The 16798-nt window shown below is 50.3% G+C and overlaps 1 protein-coding gene across 2 annotated transcripts in view; it reads right to left on the reverse strand.

Moving 5' to 3' along the window:
* Positions 1-16798, reverse strand: part of slc6a20 (solute carrier family 6 member 20) — a 51607-nt gene that overhangs the window by 22799 nt on the left and 12010 nt on the right. Inside the window, exons 3-7 of one of the 2 annotated variants that reach the window (XM_078539618.1) lie at positions 16685-16798; positions 16489-16580; positions 13034-13261; positions 11621-11731; positions 6873-7114 (exon numbers count right to left, since the gene is read on the reverse strand). In XM_078539618.1, the coding sequence (XP_078395744.1) occupies positions 6873-7114; positions 11621-11731; positions 13034-13261; positions 16489-16580; positions 16685-16798 (787 nt within the window). The remainder of the gene's footprint in view (positions 1-6872; positions 7115-11620; positions 11732-13033; positions 13262-16488; positions 16581-16684) is intronic. The other variant, XM_078539617.1, reaches the window with a different exon arrangement.

Genomic DNA, 16798 nt, shown 5'->3' on the forward strand with positions numbered 1-16798 from the left:
GATTACATAGGATATATGGCACCGAAAGAGGGCATTCAACCCAACCAGTCTATGCTGGTGTTTATACTGCACTTGAGCCTCCTCCCATCTTTCCTCATCTAAATCTACCATCATAACCCTCTACTCCCTTCTCCCTCAAATGCTTATCCAGCTTCCCCTTAAATGCATCTATACTATTCGCCTCAACTACTCCCTGTGGTAGCGAGTTCCACACTCTCACCACTCTTTGGGTAAAGAAGTTTCTTCCAAATTCCCAATTGGATTTCTTGGGTGACTATCTTATATCGATGGGCTCTAGTTTTGCTCTCACCCTCAAGAGGAAGCATTCTTTCTTTTGGTTCGACAAACCATTTGCGGAATATTAAAGACCGACATTAGTCAACCCCCCGCCCCCCAGCCTTCTCTTTCCAAGAGAAGAGACCAGCCTGCCAGCCCTTTACTAGCGTGTATTCCCACAAGTTTCCGGTATCATCCCTAACAATCTCCTCTGCAACCTCTCCAGTGCCTCCATATCCTTTTTATAATAGTGTGATCAGAGCTGCATTCCAAGGTTTGATACAAGTTTAGCACAACTTTATTTTTCCATTTTGTCCCTGTAGAAATAAATCCTAGTGCTTGGTTTGTTTTTTTTAAAAAATGACCTTGTTAACCTGTGGCACAACTTTTAACAATCGATGCATTTGTGCTCCAAGTCCCCTCAGTTCCTCTGCCCCACCTAGACTTGACCCTCCCAAGAAATAGTGACCTCCTTATTCTTCCCACCTAAATGTACAGGCTCACATTTAATCAGTGTCCTACTTCATTTTCCCATTCTGCAAGTTTATAATGTCCTCCCGTAAATTGCTGCAGCTCTCAGTATTGACCATCATCACGATCGCCCTCCCCCACCATCGAATGTCATTCACAAATTTAGAAATGGTGTTTTTGGTTCCAAAGTCCGAACTGTTAATGTAAATTGAGAGAACAGCGGTCCCAGCACTGAGCCTTGTGGAGCACCACTTCCCACCTTCTGCCACTCTGAAGAGCCGCCCTCCCCCCTCAGCCCAACGAGACGCCCTCCCCCCTCAGCCCAACGAGACGCCCTCCCCCCTCAGCCCAACGAGACGCCCTCCCCCCTCAGCCCAACGAGACGCCCTCCCCCCTCAGCCCAACGAGACGCCCTCCCCCCTCAGCCCAACGAGACGCCCTCCCCCCTCAGCCCAACGAGACGCCCTCCCCCCTCAGCCCAACGAGACGCCCTCCCCCCTCAGCCCAACGAGACGCCCTCCCCCCTCAGCCCAACGAGACGCCCTCCCCCCTCAGCCCAACGAGACGCCCTCCCCCCTCAGCCCAACGAGACGCCCTCCCCCCTCAGCCCAACGAGACGCCCTCCCCCCTCAGCCCAACGAGACGCCCTCCCCCCTCAGCCCAACGAGACGCCCTCCCCCCTCAGCCCAACGAGACGCCCTCCCCCCTCAGCCCAACGAGACGCCCTCCCCCTCAGCCCAACGAGACGCCCTCCCCCCTCAGCCCAACGAGACGCCCTCCCCCCTCAGCCCAACGAGACGCCCTCCCCCCTCAGCCCAACGAGACGCCCTCCCCCCTCAGCCCAACGAGACGCCCTCCCCCCTCAGCCCAACGTGGCGCCCTCCCCCCTCAGCCCAACGAGGCGCCCTCTCCCCCCAGCCCAACGAGGCGCCCTCTCCCCCCAGCCCAACGAGGCGCCCTCTCCCCCCAGCCCAACGAGGCGCCCTCTCCCCCCAGCCCAACGAGGCGCCCTCTCCCCCCAGCCCAACGAGGCGCCCTCTCCCCCCAGCCCAACGAGGCGCCCTCTCCCCCCAGCCCAACGAGGCGCCCTCTCCCCCCAGCCCAACGAGGCGCCCTCTCCCCCCAGCCCAACGAGGCGCCCTCTCCCCCCAGCCCAACGAGGCGCCCTCTCCCCCCAGCCCAACGAGGCGCCCTCTCCCCCCAGCCCAACGAGGCGCCCTCTCCCCCCAGCCCAACGAGGCGCCCTCTCCCCCCAGCCCAACGAGGCGCCCTCTCCCCCCAGCCCAACGAGGCGCCCTCTCCCCCCAGCCCAACGAGGCGCCCTCTCCCCCCAGCCCAACGAGGCGCCCTCTCCCCCCAGCCCAACGAGGCGCCCTCTCCCCCCAGCCCAACGAGGCGCCCTCTCCCCCCAGCCCAACGAGGCGCCCTCTCCCCCCAGCCCAACGAGGCGCCCTCTCCCCCCAGCCCAACGAGGCGCCCTCTCCCCCCAGCCCAACGAGGCGCCCTCTCCCCCCAGCCCAACGAGGCGCCCTCTCCCCCCAGCCCAACGAGGCGCCCTCTCCCCCCAGCCCAACGAGGCGCCCTCTCCCCCCAGCCCAACGAGGCGCCCTCTCCCCCCAGCCCAACGAGGCGCCCTCTCCCCCCAGCCCAACGAGGCGCCCTCTCCCCCCAGCCCAACGAGGCGCCCTCTCCCCCCAGCCCAACGAGGCGCCCTCTCCCCCCAGCCCAACGAGGCGCCCTCTCCCCCCAGCCCAACGAGGCGCCCTCTCCCCCCAGCCCAACGAGGCGCCCTCTCCCCCCAGCCCAACGAGGCGCCCTCTCCCCCCAGCCCAACGAGGCGCCCTCTCCCCCCAGCCCAACGAGGCGCCCTCTCCCCCCAGCCCAACGAGGCGCCCTCTCCCCCCAGCCCAACGAGGCGCCCTCTCCCCCCAGCCCAACGAGGCGCCCTCTCCCCCCAGCCCAACGAGGCGCCCTCTCCCCTCAGCCCAACGAGGCGCCCTCCCCCCTCAGCCCAACGAGGCGCCCTCCCCCCTCAGCCCAACGAGGCGCCCTTCCCCCTCAGCCCAACGAGACGCCCTCCTCTCCCCTCAGCCCAACAAGACGCCCTTCCCTCTCAGCCCAACGAGACGCCCTCTCCCCCTCAGCCCAACGAGACGCCCTCTCCCCCTCAGCCCAACGAGAGCCCTCTCCCCCTCAGCCCAACGAGGCGCCCTTCCCCCTCAGCCCAACGAGACGCCCTCCTCTCCCCTCAGCCCAACAAGACGCCCTCCTCTCCCCTCAGCCCAACGAGACGCCCTTTCCTCCTCAGCCCAACGAGACGCCCTTTCCTCCTCAGCCCAACGAGACGCCCTCTCCCCCTCAGCCCAACGAGACGCCCTCTCCCCCTCAGCCCAACGAGGCGCCCTTCCCCCTCAGCCCAACGAGACGCCCTCCTCTCCCCTCAGCCCAACGAGACGCCCTTTCCTCCTCAGCCCAATGAGACGCCCTCTCCCCCTCAGCCCAGTGAGGCGCCCTTCCCCCTCAGCCCAACGAGGCGCCCTCTCCCCCTCAGCCCGACGAGGCGCCCTCTCCCCCTCAGCCCAACGAGACGCCCTTCCCCCTCAGCCCAACGAGACGCCCTCTCCCCTCAGCCCAACGAGACGCCCTTTCCCCCTCAGCCCAACGAGACGCCCTCCTCTCCCCTCAGCCCAACGAGACGCCCTTTCCTCCTCAGCCCAACGAGCCGCCCTTTCTGACCTTATTCCTCAGTCGATAATGGGGCCCCTTATCAAAGGCCTTCTGTAAATGCAGATAAATTACATCTACTGCATTACCCTTGTCTACCCTTTCCGTTACCTCACCAAAAAGCTCAGTGAAGCTGGTCAAGAAGGATTTTCTCTTTTGGAATTCATGCTGACCGTTCATTTTTCTATTTCTCGCTTCAAGGACTCTCATCTTTCTAGCTAATCCCTACTCATTAATCACTAAAGCTGCCCAAGCAAATTTTATGACAATGTCAATAGAATTAAAATGTCAGTTCAATAGTCTGAGACATGCTTTGCTAATATGCAATCATTTCAAATTTCATTTTCGTACATTTTTATATGGCCGTTAAAACAACAAACCTTTCAGTTCTCAGGTTTCTCAAGACATGTTATGTAATAGAGGCACTCAGTTTATTGACTGCGATGAGATCAAACTACAAAGATAAGGCTTTAAAAACAATTAAAATGGTACATAGAAACACAGAAACAAGAGGAAGCCATTGAGCCTGTTCCGCCGCCATTCAATGAGATCATAGCTGATCAATGACCTAACTCCAGTTACCCGCTTTTGTTCGATGTCCCTTAATTTGGCTGACGAAAATCAATCAGTTTTCAAATTAACAATTAATTGAGCACCAATTGCCATTTTTGGAAGAGCGTTCCAAACTTCTACCACCGTTTGCATGAAGTGGTTCCAAATTTCACTGCCAAAAGGTTTGGCTCTAATTTTTTTTGGCTATGTCCCCTAGTCCTAGACTCCCCAACCAGTGGAAATGGTTTCTCCCAATCTGCCTTATCTGTTCCCCTTAACATCTCGAGATCTTTGATCAAATTACTCCTTAACTTTCTAAATTCCAGGGAAGACAACCCTAGTTTGTTCACTCCCTCCTCATAGAATAACCCTTGGAGTTCAGATTACCATCAACAATTTCTTGATTCTGTTACATTGAAGGAGTGTCCTCAATGACATATTTTCTTATTTGCTCTTGGGAGGTGGGTGGCTTGGGGTGAGGTGGCATTTATCGCCCAGCCTGAAGTGCTCCGAGAAGGTGATGGTTGACCTTCTCGCTGAAGCATTGCAATCCTTGTACTGGGGGAAACGTCCGCTGTGGCGTTGGCCCAGCGACTATAAAGGAACACTGGCATAAGCCCAGATCAGGATGGTGTGGGGCTGGGGAGTTACGGGTGTTAACGGAAAAGGCTTCGCCTGCAGGCACCCAATGGAATCAGCGATCCACAGGTTCCTAGGCTCCACAAAGAACAACGAGCCCTGAAAACCTACAGTGGTTCCACCATAATTCCAGTGGGAGGGCAGCTGGGCAACAGCAGTGAACCTATTGTGCTGAGATGCAGGATCTCTCAGCACCAGGAGCTTTCTTCTTGCCCGACTTGAGAGCCAGTATAACACTGGAGGCCAGTGCGTCAAGATGCCCACCGGGCGGGTGAAAGCAGGCATCCCCTGGCAGTGATCGTCCGAACTAGAGAGGAGAAAAAAAAGAGATAATCTTTCTTTTAAAAATTCCCAATTGGTCCCAGGCCTCCCCCCTGGTAGGCAGGCACCGGACTTAGGGAGTGCTGTACCCTTCAGCACCAAAGCAATCCCGCTGATCCCCACAGATTAGCAGTGGTGGTTTTAATGGCTGGTATCATGCCCCCAGGATAGCCACAGAGATTTGCTGGCTTTCAAAGAATCCCTGGCCTTCAAAAGGCCTGAACTAGGAAGGCTTTAATTAAACAGTGGGAATCGGTGTCTCTGTTTTATCACTGCTCCCCAGGACACTTTCCATAATAATATAAATTGGCTTTAAGAATGCTGCAAAGGCACTGGATACATCATGGGGTGAGAGAGATGATACACAATGCCTCCTTTTTATGTACTCCAAGACGTAATGAAGAAGCTTTCATATGCTATTCATATCTTGCCTGCATTGAGATACTTGTTGTCAATAGATTGTTGTCTATATTTCATATATTTGGGTCACTTGTGTAAATATTACATCATACTACCAAATAAGGACATGTTTATTTCATTAATGTATGTCATAGACTTATTACCCCTCCAAATCAGCAACCAGCCATCCCACTGCAAAACCAGACGAGTAGATTGTCACAGCTCCAGGTAGCTAACTGATTTTCCATTGCTGCGTTCCTGGGGAGCTGCTAAATGCAGATAATATAATTCCAATAGGTTAGCAAGGAGGGGTTGGGTCAGGGCAATGAGAAGGCTAGTCAGCCTAGCCCTTGAGCTGACATGAATTTAGGACATAGGAACACAAGAACAGGGAGGAGGCCATTCAGCCCCTTGAGCCTGTTCCACCATTCAATGAAATCATGGCTGATCAGCAACCTAACTCCATATACCTGCCTTCATCCCATAACCCTTAATACCCACGGTTAACAAAATGATCTGAGTTTTAAAAATAACAACTGATCCAGCACCAATTGCCAAACATCTACCATCCCTTCCCTTGTTTTCCAATTTCACTCCTGAAAGGTCTGGCTCTAGTCTTTAAAGACAAAAGCCCCCAGTCCTCACTCCCCAACCAGCTGAAATAGTTTCTCTCTATCTGTGCAACCTCAGTATCTTGAAAATGTCAATCAAATCACCCCTTAAATCTTCTAACCTGCAGAGAATACAAACCAAGTTTATGTAATCTCTCCTCAGAATTTAAACTTTGGAATCTTTCTGGTAAATCTGCACTGCACTCCCTCCAAGTCCAATATCTGCTTCCTGAGGTCTGGTGCCCAGTGACTCCAGATGTGGTCTAACTAGGGCCTTGTACAGCCGAAGCCTGACTTCTACTCCCCCACTACCCCCCCCCGGCATCCCCTCGTATTCCAGTCCTCAAGACTGAAAGGCCGGTATTCCATTAGCCTTTGTGATTAATTTCTGTACCTGCTCATGATGTTATAATGAGCTGTGTACCTGGCAATACCAACCCCCGCCCCCTCCACACCACCCCCCCCTCCAACCACCCAGTCTCTTTGGATCTTCCCTCTTTCTAGCTTTTCACCATTTAGAAAGTACCCCATTCTAACCCTTTAGGACCCAGAGATTGACTGACTACACTGAAATCTCTTTGTCACAGTTTTGTAATGCACTCCTAGTTGGGTGCAATAGGTCGTGTATTGCTGCTACTTACACTGGTTTTAAACGGTTTTGAGATTCACTCCGGTTTAGCGAGGAAGGCTAGACTGCGAGGCAGTGTGGAAGGGAAGAGACACATAAGAGAAAATGTGCAAGGAACAGCACAGGAAAAAGGGCAAATAAAAAAGCAAGGAAGAGAGATAGAGAACAAAAAAAAAAAAAGAGAGAGAGAAAGGGAGAGGGAGAAAGTGCTAGAGTGTGAGAGCGAGATTCTGCCTATAACATACTCTTACCTTTCAAGACAGCTTTCATAATTATATGTAGCTTTGAAACCATATATGGCAAAAGTGACAACGCTGGCAAATACGGATGTCAGACTGTTAATTAAAGCAATGATAACTGCTTGTTTCTCACAGTTGTTGTTTTTCTGGTTGTAACTGGCAAACGCGATCAGACTTCCAAATCCCAGGCCAAGTGAGAAGAAGATCTGTGTGGCTGCGTCAATCCAAGATTTTGGGTCCATCAGCTGCTCAACCTGAGATCAGCGCACAACAAGGGTCAGTGAGAGTGGCAGAGAGGACGTACGCCAAAAGTGGGGCAAACTCCACACTACAGGGTGCTCGGGGGGGTTAACAGTTTTGTTTTAGAAACAGCTAAACATTCTTAAAATTGATCGTAATTCTTAACGGGCTTGCCTCTTTTGAAAAGATACTTGAAATAAGGTGTCCTCAAAAAAACCAGTAAATAAAAGACTTGCAACAAACAGAATAAATTAGAATAGAATTCAATACAATTTTATGAAAATTAGCTATTAAGAGGCCGGTGCAACTTATCAAAGGACTTATTCCAAGTGTCAAAACTGCCTGACTCACTAATTAGCTGCGAGTTGTTGAACGTCTTTCACGTTTCCATGGTTTTAAGGTACATTAAGTTCTAATAAGTGCCCCTTTATAAGCTGAACCTTTTTATTCTGCAATTTTCCTGGATATTCCTTTAGCTTTGTTTTTTTTTAGGGCAGATTTAATTCACTTATGGGAGTGGAGGCGAGCGATTGGGCTTCTATTGAATCCAAGCCAAGATTGAATTCCTAAAATCCCACCAGCTTCAGAACATGTGACAACTTGGCTAGAGATGTAGGTTTCCATTACGCTCTTAAGGGCTTGATTTTATTTTCTTCTTCGCAATTCTGCTGGACTCGATCCTAAGACTATTGGATTAGCCTAGGCCCAAGCCAAGAACCCTGCACCTCGCACTTTAGGCCGTGGAAATACCACCCCATCGACCAGTCCTCTGCCCGAAACCTATTAATGGGGCTGATGTGTGAGGCTGGATTGGAAAATGCCACTTTAACTGTTGAAACTTGATTATCGGAAATTTGAATCTTGCTGAAAAGGGAGACACGTTGCCAAAGATTTTTGTTTTGCACTCACTGGGACAAATGCAAGAAAGCCAGATTTCAAACAGTCACAACAATTTATACTGCAGGTTTAAAAGTGCTGATTGGTTGGCAAGCCAGAAAGTATCAGTAATTGGGGGAACACCTTCAAAATATCTCCAATCATCCAAGCATCTTTGTTAGGAGTGAAAAGCATAACAGTCAAAAGGGCTGCTTCCAATTCTTATTGTGCAGTTTGTTGGGTAGCAATTCATTTTACTGAGGTCCTTAGAATGCATTAGGTCCAGCAACACTGAAGGGCCCCAGGGTGAGATTTCTGGCAGCTAAATCATCTGAAGTGGTCACTCGTCTATTTATGCCACCAAGCCATAGGGGCCTCATCGTAATAATTCAACAATTCTTCCAGAGCAGAGTACACAATGCATTTGAAATGCAACGGGGGTGTAAGAATTCATTTTAAGCAACTATAAAAGCTCAAATACCCTGAAAAAGAGTTTCTTTCTGGCTGGAAAATTACTTCTAAATGGGGCCACTCTGTCCCTCACTCAATCAGGTGCTGGGGGCCCTGCATTAATGGAGATCTCGGAGCTGCCACTTCCAGTGCAGATCTGGCGGAGTGCTGCACTGCCAGAAGTGCCACTTCACGGATGCAATGTTAAACCTAGGCAACATCTGCTTTCTCAGGTGAGTGTAAAAGATCCCGTGGTAGTATTTGAAGAGGAGTAGGGAAGTTCTCCTCAGTGTCCTGGCCAATATTTATCCTTTATAAGCATCGCTAAAAGTAGATCAGCCAGCCGTTACCTCATTGTTGCTGGTGGGGTCTTGCTGTGTGCAAATTGGCTGCCAAGTACCCGGTACTCCTGCAAAAGTACTTCACTGGCTATAAAGTGTATTGAGGTGTCCTGAAGTTGTGACAGGTGCAATACAAATGCAAATTATTCCTTTATTTCAAGTGGGTTGGAGTATAAAAGTAGAGCAGTCTTGCTAGCTATACGGGGCATTCGTGAGACCACACCTGGAGTACAGGTACAGTGTACAGTTTAGGTCTCTCATTTTGGGAGGGATAAACTTGCATTAGAGACGGTTCACTGGGCCGATTCCTGGGATGAAGGGATTGTTTTATGGGGAAAGGTTGGGGCTATTGCTCATTGGAGTTTAGAAGAACGAGAGATAATCTTATTGAAACATATAGGGTCCTGAGGGGGCTTGACAGGGTAGATGCTGAGAGGATGTTTCCCCTCAGGAGGGAATCTAGGACTAGGGGGCCGAGTTTCAAGATAAGGGGTCTCCCTTTTAAGATGGAGACGAGAGGGAATTTCTTTTCTCCGAGCCTTTGAAATTCTCAAGGCTGAGTTAGACAGATTTTTGATCGACGAGGGAGCCCAGGGGTTACGGGTGACAAGCAGGAAAGTGCTGTCCAGACCACAATCAGGTCAGCCATGATCTTACTGAATGGCAGAGCAGGCTTGATGGGCCGAATGGCCTACTTCTGCTCCTATTTCTTATGATCTTTCTTTAATGTAGTTTCGCTTGTAGCCTGGAGCAGATGAGAAACAATAGTTTAGCTTTATTCTTTTATGCGATTTGGACATGGCTGGGTACGTTTATTGCCCATCCCTAACTGCCCAAAGGAGGTGCTGGTGAGCTGCCTTCTCGAGCTGCTGCAGTGCGGTGTAGGTACACCCACAGTGCTGTTAGGGAGGGAGTTCCAGGATTTTGACCCAGCGACAATATGTTTCCAAGCCAGGATGGTGTGGGGCTTGGAGGGGAATTTGCTGGTAGTAGTGTTCAAGATTGCCAAGGTGAATATGCTAACATGGAGATCTTTCCCAACTCAGTCATTCTTCTACATCCCTTATTAACTTATATTCTCTCAGACTTGTAAACACGGAAGCATTGCACAACGATACATAGCACTGTCCTATGTGCAGCAGTGTTTCCACAACATATCTTCACACAAACATTGTAAAATACTTCCTTCTGTTCTTTCTCTGCAAGAGGAGATGGTCCTAGTCCCTCTCTGAGCCCTGCGCCATGCACTCACGGTGGCAAACAGCAGCAGATACCTCCATCTGGGGGAGGGGGGGTTACTGTTAGAATTTGAGAGGGGGGCATTTGGTGAAATACAGGGCACAAATGAAGAGAAGCGACAGTGGGTGGAGCTACAGGAAATGCATCCTGATAACCACCAAGGCAGTTGGAAGTAATCCATGGGAGTCATTTTGATAGCGGCCCATATGATTTGCACTTCAGCCCCATGCTCTTGATCTTTGTCCGTCCAGTGCAAGGTGTTTGGGGAGGAGGGAGGGGGAGGTGGGTGGTGCAGGCCAATCATGTGACCTCTTTGTTAGCTTGTTCCTGGGCCTGGCCAAAACGGCCATGAACAGGCCCAGGCAGTAGGTGGTCAAGCAGTTCATTCGGGCTGACTGCCTACCTCTCTTCCATGGCTACATCCACACCCAGGTGTCCCTGGAGAGGGAGCGTGCAGCGTCCATTCACTCCCAGTGAGAAGCGGTGCTCACCAGGAGTGGCAGCCAGGAAACGGTGAGCCTCAACTTCCCCTCCACCTAAAGCATAGCTGGGAAATCAGGGAATTGCCGAGATGTGATTTCCCACAAACTCAACCCCAACGGAGCTGCCGAGAGAGAAAGGAGCATTACCGGACCTTAACAATCAGCTTCAAGCTGAAGAGAATTAAACTCCTTTGCCATTCCTTTTTGAAAGGTCTCAGTGGGTAGCATTCTCGCCACTGAGTCAGAAGGTTGTGGGTTCAAGTCCCACCCCAGGACTTGATCACAAAACTCAAGGCTGACACTCCCGTGCGGTACTGAGGGAGTGCAGCACTGCTGGAGGTGCCGAATTTTAAATGAGGCATTACGCACGAGTGTCTGTCCCCTCGGGTGGATGTAAAGATCCCATTGCGGTATTTTGAAGAGGAGCGGTGGGGTTGGGGGGCGGGGGGTGTGTGTGGGGAATTATCTCTGGCGTCCTGGTCAGTATTTATCCCTCAAAAGACATCACGCAAAACAGATTATCTGTCCATTATCATAGTGCCGTTTGTGGGGGCTTGCAATGCACAAATTGGCTGCTACCTTTCCTACATAGTAACAGTGACTACACTTCAAAAACATTTCATGGCTACAAATTAGTATGGGATGTCCTGAGGCAGTGAAAGGTGCTACGTAAATGCAAGTCTTTCCTTTCTGTGAAGGACAGTGTTAATATTAACAGTTGCTTGGCAGCACAAGCCTTGAATATTGCAGTAAAGACAGACATGTTGCCAAAGATATTCATCTTGCACTCATCAGGATAAACAAGAATATCAAATATAAACACGGAAAATGCTGGAAAAACTCAGCAAGTCTGGCAGCGTCTGTGGAGAGAGAAACAGAGTTAACAATTCGGCCTTTCTTCAGTTTCTCACTCCACAGAGATGCTGCCAGAGCTACTGAGTTTCTCCGGCATTTTCTGATTTTATTTCAGACTTCCAGCATCCGCAGCATTTTGCTTTTATCGCAAGCTTTGGCAACACTGCAGCAATATCAGTTTTATTGATGGCTTTCATGGAGTAGATCTAATTGAACAGAGTGTTGACCTGGAGTGTAACCCTGAATGAATATTATCAAAGACACTATGATACAATACCTTTGGAGTGAACATGTATACAAGCCCATTGCCTGCTCCATGCAGTGTTACCCCTCGAATTAGAAATATAATCAGCACCACATATGGGAAGCAGGCTGTCACATAGACTACCTATATCAGGGAGGAGGAAGAGAAGGAGGTTAGAATCGGCCTTTCGTAAATCACGTTTAACTTAAAGTTCTGTTCAGCGTTAGCTATTACAAAATGGTTAATCATTCCGATGTTACAACTCCCTCTCTAATGGAGGCCTGGGATATTAGGGTGCATTCTGGGTGAGTGCACTGGTGTGGAGGATGCAAAACCCACTACCTCAAGACGACTTCCCAAGCGACACTCCCCTGGGAGCGCTGCCCCGCACAGGGGCATGCAGAATCAACCCCATGACCCCTCCAAGTCTCTGCCAGCTTTTCCTCACTCTCAGGTGAGGTGCCTCCTCTATGCGGGGAGGGGTAAATCCCATAACGAACGTATGTCCGACACATTGTGGGAAGGTCTGGCATTCAAAGGCCCACCTGCCTCCCAGTCCTTCACGCTGGCCTCAATAGTCTTCGATTCAGGTGAAAAAAGTCTGTACTCTACTGTCCATGGGTCATGTCCGTGGCTGGACAGATCTTGGTTGGGTGGGTGGGTGGGGTGGGGGGGGAAGATCCAGTGAGGTGGGGGGAGGTGCACGATGTGGAAAGAGGGTCAGTAGGCACCCCTTCCTCATTCTTGCCCAAGGCAGGGTGACCTGCTGGGCTTCCAACCCCACCCCTGACATCCTCAATCTCCTTTGAGAACAGCCCCAGCTTCTCCCACCCAACCTCCTAGCTCAAATCTCCCATCCCTGGAGCCGTTCTGGTCAATCTCCTCTGCGCCCGCTCAAGGACCCTCACTTCTGCTTAGGGGGGTGGTGTAGCAAACCAATCGCTTCAAGCAAAGTCAGGCACAGGAAAAGTTAAACATCTCCAGTTGAGGAAAAGCAGCTGGTGCTGATCCTGTGCAAAGTCCACAATGCCCCCCCCGACTCCCCAACACCACTCCAAAAGGGCAGCTGACTACTTTGTTTATTTGGAATGTGTTTAAGATGAAGCTGATGGGGCAAATCTGCAAGCCTCGTGGTTCATAAGCATTGAAGCAGAAAGACTGGACGATTAAAATGATTAATATATTAACTTCCCTAATATCTGACAGAATCACAGCTCGCTAAAGGGTCTGCTCCCGACCTCACCGCAGAAACTAGTGTAACGTACCCACTGATAAAAGAGTCTGAACAATCATCTTCGAGTTAAACAATGCACCTGTTTTTGTCATGGACCAGTCTGTGAAGGTCCCTGAGCCACGGAATTCTTTTAAAAGGACCGTTCTACGTTTTACACGCAGCGGGTGCAGAGACTTCTAAAGTCCGTGTTAAGTCAATAACAGTTACGGTACCTTGCCAGTCGATTCGGTTCCTTTAATAATGCAGAGGTAAACTATAAGCCAGGATAGGATGAGGCATAGAATCATCCCCCAGTGCAATGACCCACTGTCATTGATTGTGGGAGAGATATTTAATGTCTCCCTGTACCAGAAGTATTCGGTAGCAGAACTCTTTGCACATTCTTCCACAATTCCAGTATTGTTGCTGCCTGTTGGACAAGTCGCCCAAGGTAGAGGGTTCTGCATGAAGGAGAAACAACAATAAAAGCTAAGTATTAATGTAAGTAAAACCAATAGATGTGGATGAGTTTTTTTTTTTAAAAAAACATACAAAGCAGCATTTTCCTCATCACTGTGAAGGAATGGAATGAGTGTATCGATCACGCTGACTATATAAAAAAAAAAGCCTCTACAGGTTCTTACTGCTGGACAGTAGAGTACAGACTTTTTTCACCTGAATTGAAGACTATTGTGGCCAGTGCGAAGGACTGGGAGGCAAGTGGGCCTTTGAATGCCAAGGAGTCATGCCAGGGTTGGTGCCATGACATGGTCCTGCCACTGGGGAGTTTCTGAGCAACGGGCTGTTTGCTCACAGACAGACAGACAGCCAGCCTCTCTGAATAATTACAGGCCAGAGTAAAGGCCACTGGAACGAGAACAGAATTACCTGGAAAAACTCAGCAGGTCTGGCAGCATCGGCGGAGAAGAAATCAGTTAACGTTTCGAGCCTTCATGGCCCTTCGGCAGAACTGAAGCATAGTTAGAAGAAGGGAGAAATATAAATTGGTTTAAGGTGGGTGGGTGGGGGGGGTGGTGGGGGGGAGAGAGAGACATTGAGGGTGTGGTGATTGTGGAGATGAGCAGATAATCAAAAGATGTCACAGACAAAAGGGTCAAAGAGGTGTTTTGTCTGAGAAAAGTGCTAATTAAGAATGGAAGACAGGATATTCAAAGTACAGCTCTAGTGGGGGTGGGGTGGACAGACTAACAAGGTTTTAGTTTTAGATTTAAAAATAATGGAAATAGGTGGGGAAAGAAGAATCTATCTAAATTATTGAAAAAAAAGCGGGGGTGGGGGTGGGGGGGGGGTGGGAAGAGAAACGGGGTGGGGATTCTTTCCCCCCCACCCCCACCCCCCCCCGGCTTTTTTTTCAATAATTTAGATAGATTCTTCTTTCCCCACCTATTTCCATTATTTTTAAATCTAAAACTAAAACCTTGTTAGTCTGTCCACCCCACCCCCACTAGAGCTGTACTTTGAATATCCTGTCTTCCATTCTTAATTAGCACTTCTCTCAGACAAAACACCTCTTTGACCCTTTTGTCTGTGACATCTTTTGATTATCTGCTCACCTCCACAATCACCACACCCTCAATGTCTCTCTCTCCCCCCACCACCCCCCCCCACCCACCCACCTTAAACCAATTTATATTTCTCCCTTCTTCCAACTATGCTTCAGTTCTGCCGAAGGGCCATGAAGGCTCGAAACGTTAACTGATTTCTTCTCCGCCGATGCTGCCAGACCTGCTGAGTTTTTCCAGGTAATTCTGTTTTTGTTTTGGATTTCCAGCATCCGCAGTAGCTTTTAGCTTTTGGTTTTAAAGGCCGCTGGTCCTGGCCACCAGCAACAGAACAGGCCCCTGCCACTGGCGGATGATGTCAGCCTCATGGAAGCAGCTTTCCGGGAGGAACATTGGACCTGGAGGCTCCATGCCCGAAGGGAGGGGAGTGGAGGGGAGTGGGCAACCTCACAGCCCCAAAGGCTCACCTGGCAGGGGTGGGGGGGTGTCTCCCCTCTGTCCGGCAGGACCTGCCACCCGTGGCCACCAAGTTTCTGAAAATGCAACTTGGCTTCTCAAGTATTGAGTCACCCCCGAGGTCTCGGGCCTGTCTCGGTGGAAGCCACCTCCCGGATGGTACTGCGGAGGCTCCAAGGGCTGCCAGCCCTCTGATTAGACCGGGCAGCACCAGGAGCCCGCCTGCTGTCCTTAAATCGGATCATGGGCCCAGTGGCAGCCAATCAAGAGGCCAAATTCAGGAATATTGCCGTTATGGTCCCACTGCTCAGAACCACAGAGCTGCTACAGCACAGGTCGTTCGTGTGGGCTCAGGACCTGCACGTGGCCCTGATGTCGAGACCCCCCCCACCCCCCACCCCCTTTATTAGAATGGTTACAGCACAGGAGGAGGCCATTCGGCCCGTCATATTCGTGTCAGCTCCCTGCAAGAGCAACTCAGCTAGTCCCACGCCCCCTGCCTTTTCCTCATAGCTCTGCAAGCCTTTTCTCTTCAGACTATTATCTAAATATCCTTTTGGAAGCCATGATTGAATCTGCCTCCACTTCTCTCAGGCAGTGCATTTCAGACCCTAACCAGACTCTGCATTAAAAAAAAAAGCAAAGTTTTTCCTCATGTCGCCTTTGGTTGTTTTGCCAGTCACCTTAAATCAGCGTCCTCAGGTTCTAGGCCCTTCCACCAGTTTCTACTCTGTCCAGACCCCTCATGACTTTGAGCACCTCTAGCAAATCTCCTCTCCAAAGGAAACAACACGAGCTTCTTTCATCTATCTGGATAATTGAAGTGCATCATCACAGGATTGTTATGGCTCAGGAGGCAGCCATTCGGCCCATCATGTCTGCACCAGCTCTTGGAACGAGCAACTCACCTAGTGCCACTCTCCCCACCCCCCCACCTTCACCGTCTCCCATTACCCTGCACATTCTTCCTTTTCAGATAACAATCTAATTCTCTTTAGAATTGAATCTGCCTCCACCTCACTCTGACATCGCATTCCAGACCCTAACCACATGTAGAACATGTCTCTTCATATCACTTTTGCTGTTTTTCTTATCACTTTAAACCTGTGCCCTCTGGTTCTCGATTCTCTCACGAGTGGGAGCAGCTTCTCCTTATCTCCTCTGTCCAGACCCTTCATGATTTTGAACGCCTCTATCAAATCTCCTCTCTAAGGAAAACAATGCGAGCTTCTTCGATCTGTCTTCGTAACTGGAGTCCCTCAATCCTGGAGCCATCCTTGTAAATCTTTTCTGCACCTTCGCCAATGCCTTAAAATCCACCCCCCGCCCCCCCCACAACGTTTTTGTTTTTATTCATTCACGGAGTAGGCCAGCATTTATTGCCCATCCCTAGTTGCCCTTGAGGTGGTGCTGAGCTGCCTTCTTGAACCGCTGCAGTCCATGTAGTCTATGTACACCCACAGTGCTGTTAGGGAGGGAGTTCCAGGGTTTTGACCCAGCGACAGCGATGGAATGGTAGACACCTGACAAAATGGGCCAAAGTTATGCTGGCTTTATATGGGATCCCGGGCTTTGTAAATAGAGGCACAAAATGCTGGGTCGGCCTCAACTGGAGAATTGTGTCCAATTTTGCCAGTTGACCACGGGAGAGTAAAAACAGAGACTTTATTTGGGAAGCATATAGTGCAACAGTCTGTGGTTCTACTTACCTCAAACGAATGGAACAGATACCAAAGACTCCAGGAGACAATGGCGTTGTAGTAGACACAAACCAGGAACGATATAACCAGACTTCCTGCACCTGTTTTGGGGGAAGGGAGAGAAATTCGTAACTCAACAAAAATTAGTGGGTCATATCGCTAGATTAAAAGTTCAAGGAGGAGATCAAAATATGAAGTTACATACCAACGCCAACCAGATATGGGTTGACACCTTTCCAAGCTCCAATGCTTCCCTTCCTCATCAATTGACCTAACGTCAGTTCCAGGTAAAACAAAGGCAGTCCTTCCACAATTAACA

Source organism: Cetorhinus maximus, chromosome 3, assembly GCF_964194155.1.
Source record: "Cetorhinus maximus chromosome 3, sCetMax3.hap1.1, whole genome shotgun sequence".
Classification (NCBI taxonomy): domain Eukaryota; kingdom Metazoa; phylum Chordata; class Chondrichthyes; order Lamniformes; family Cetorhinidae; genus Cetorhinus; species Cetorhinus maximus.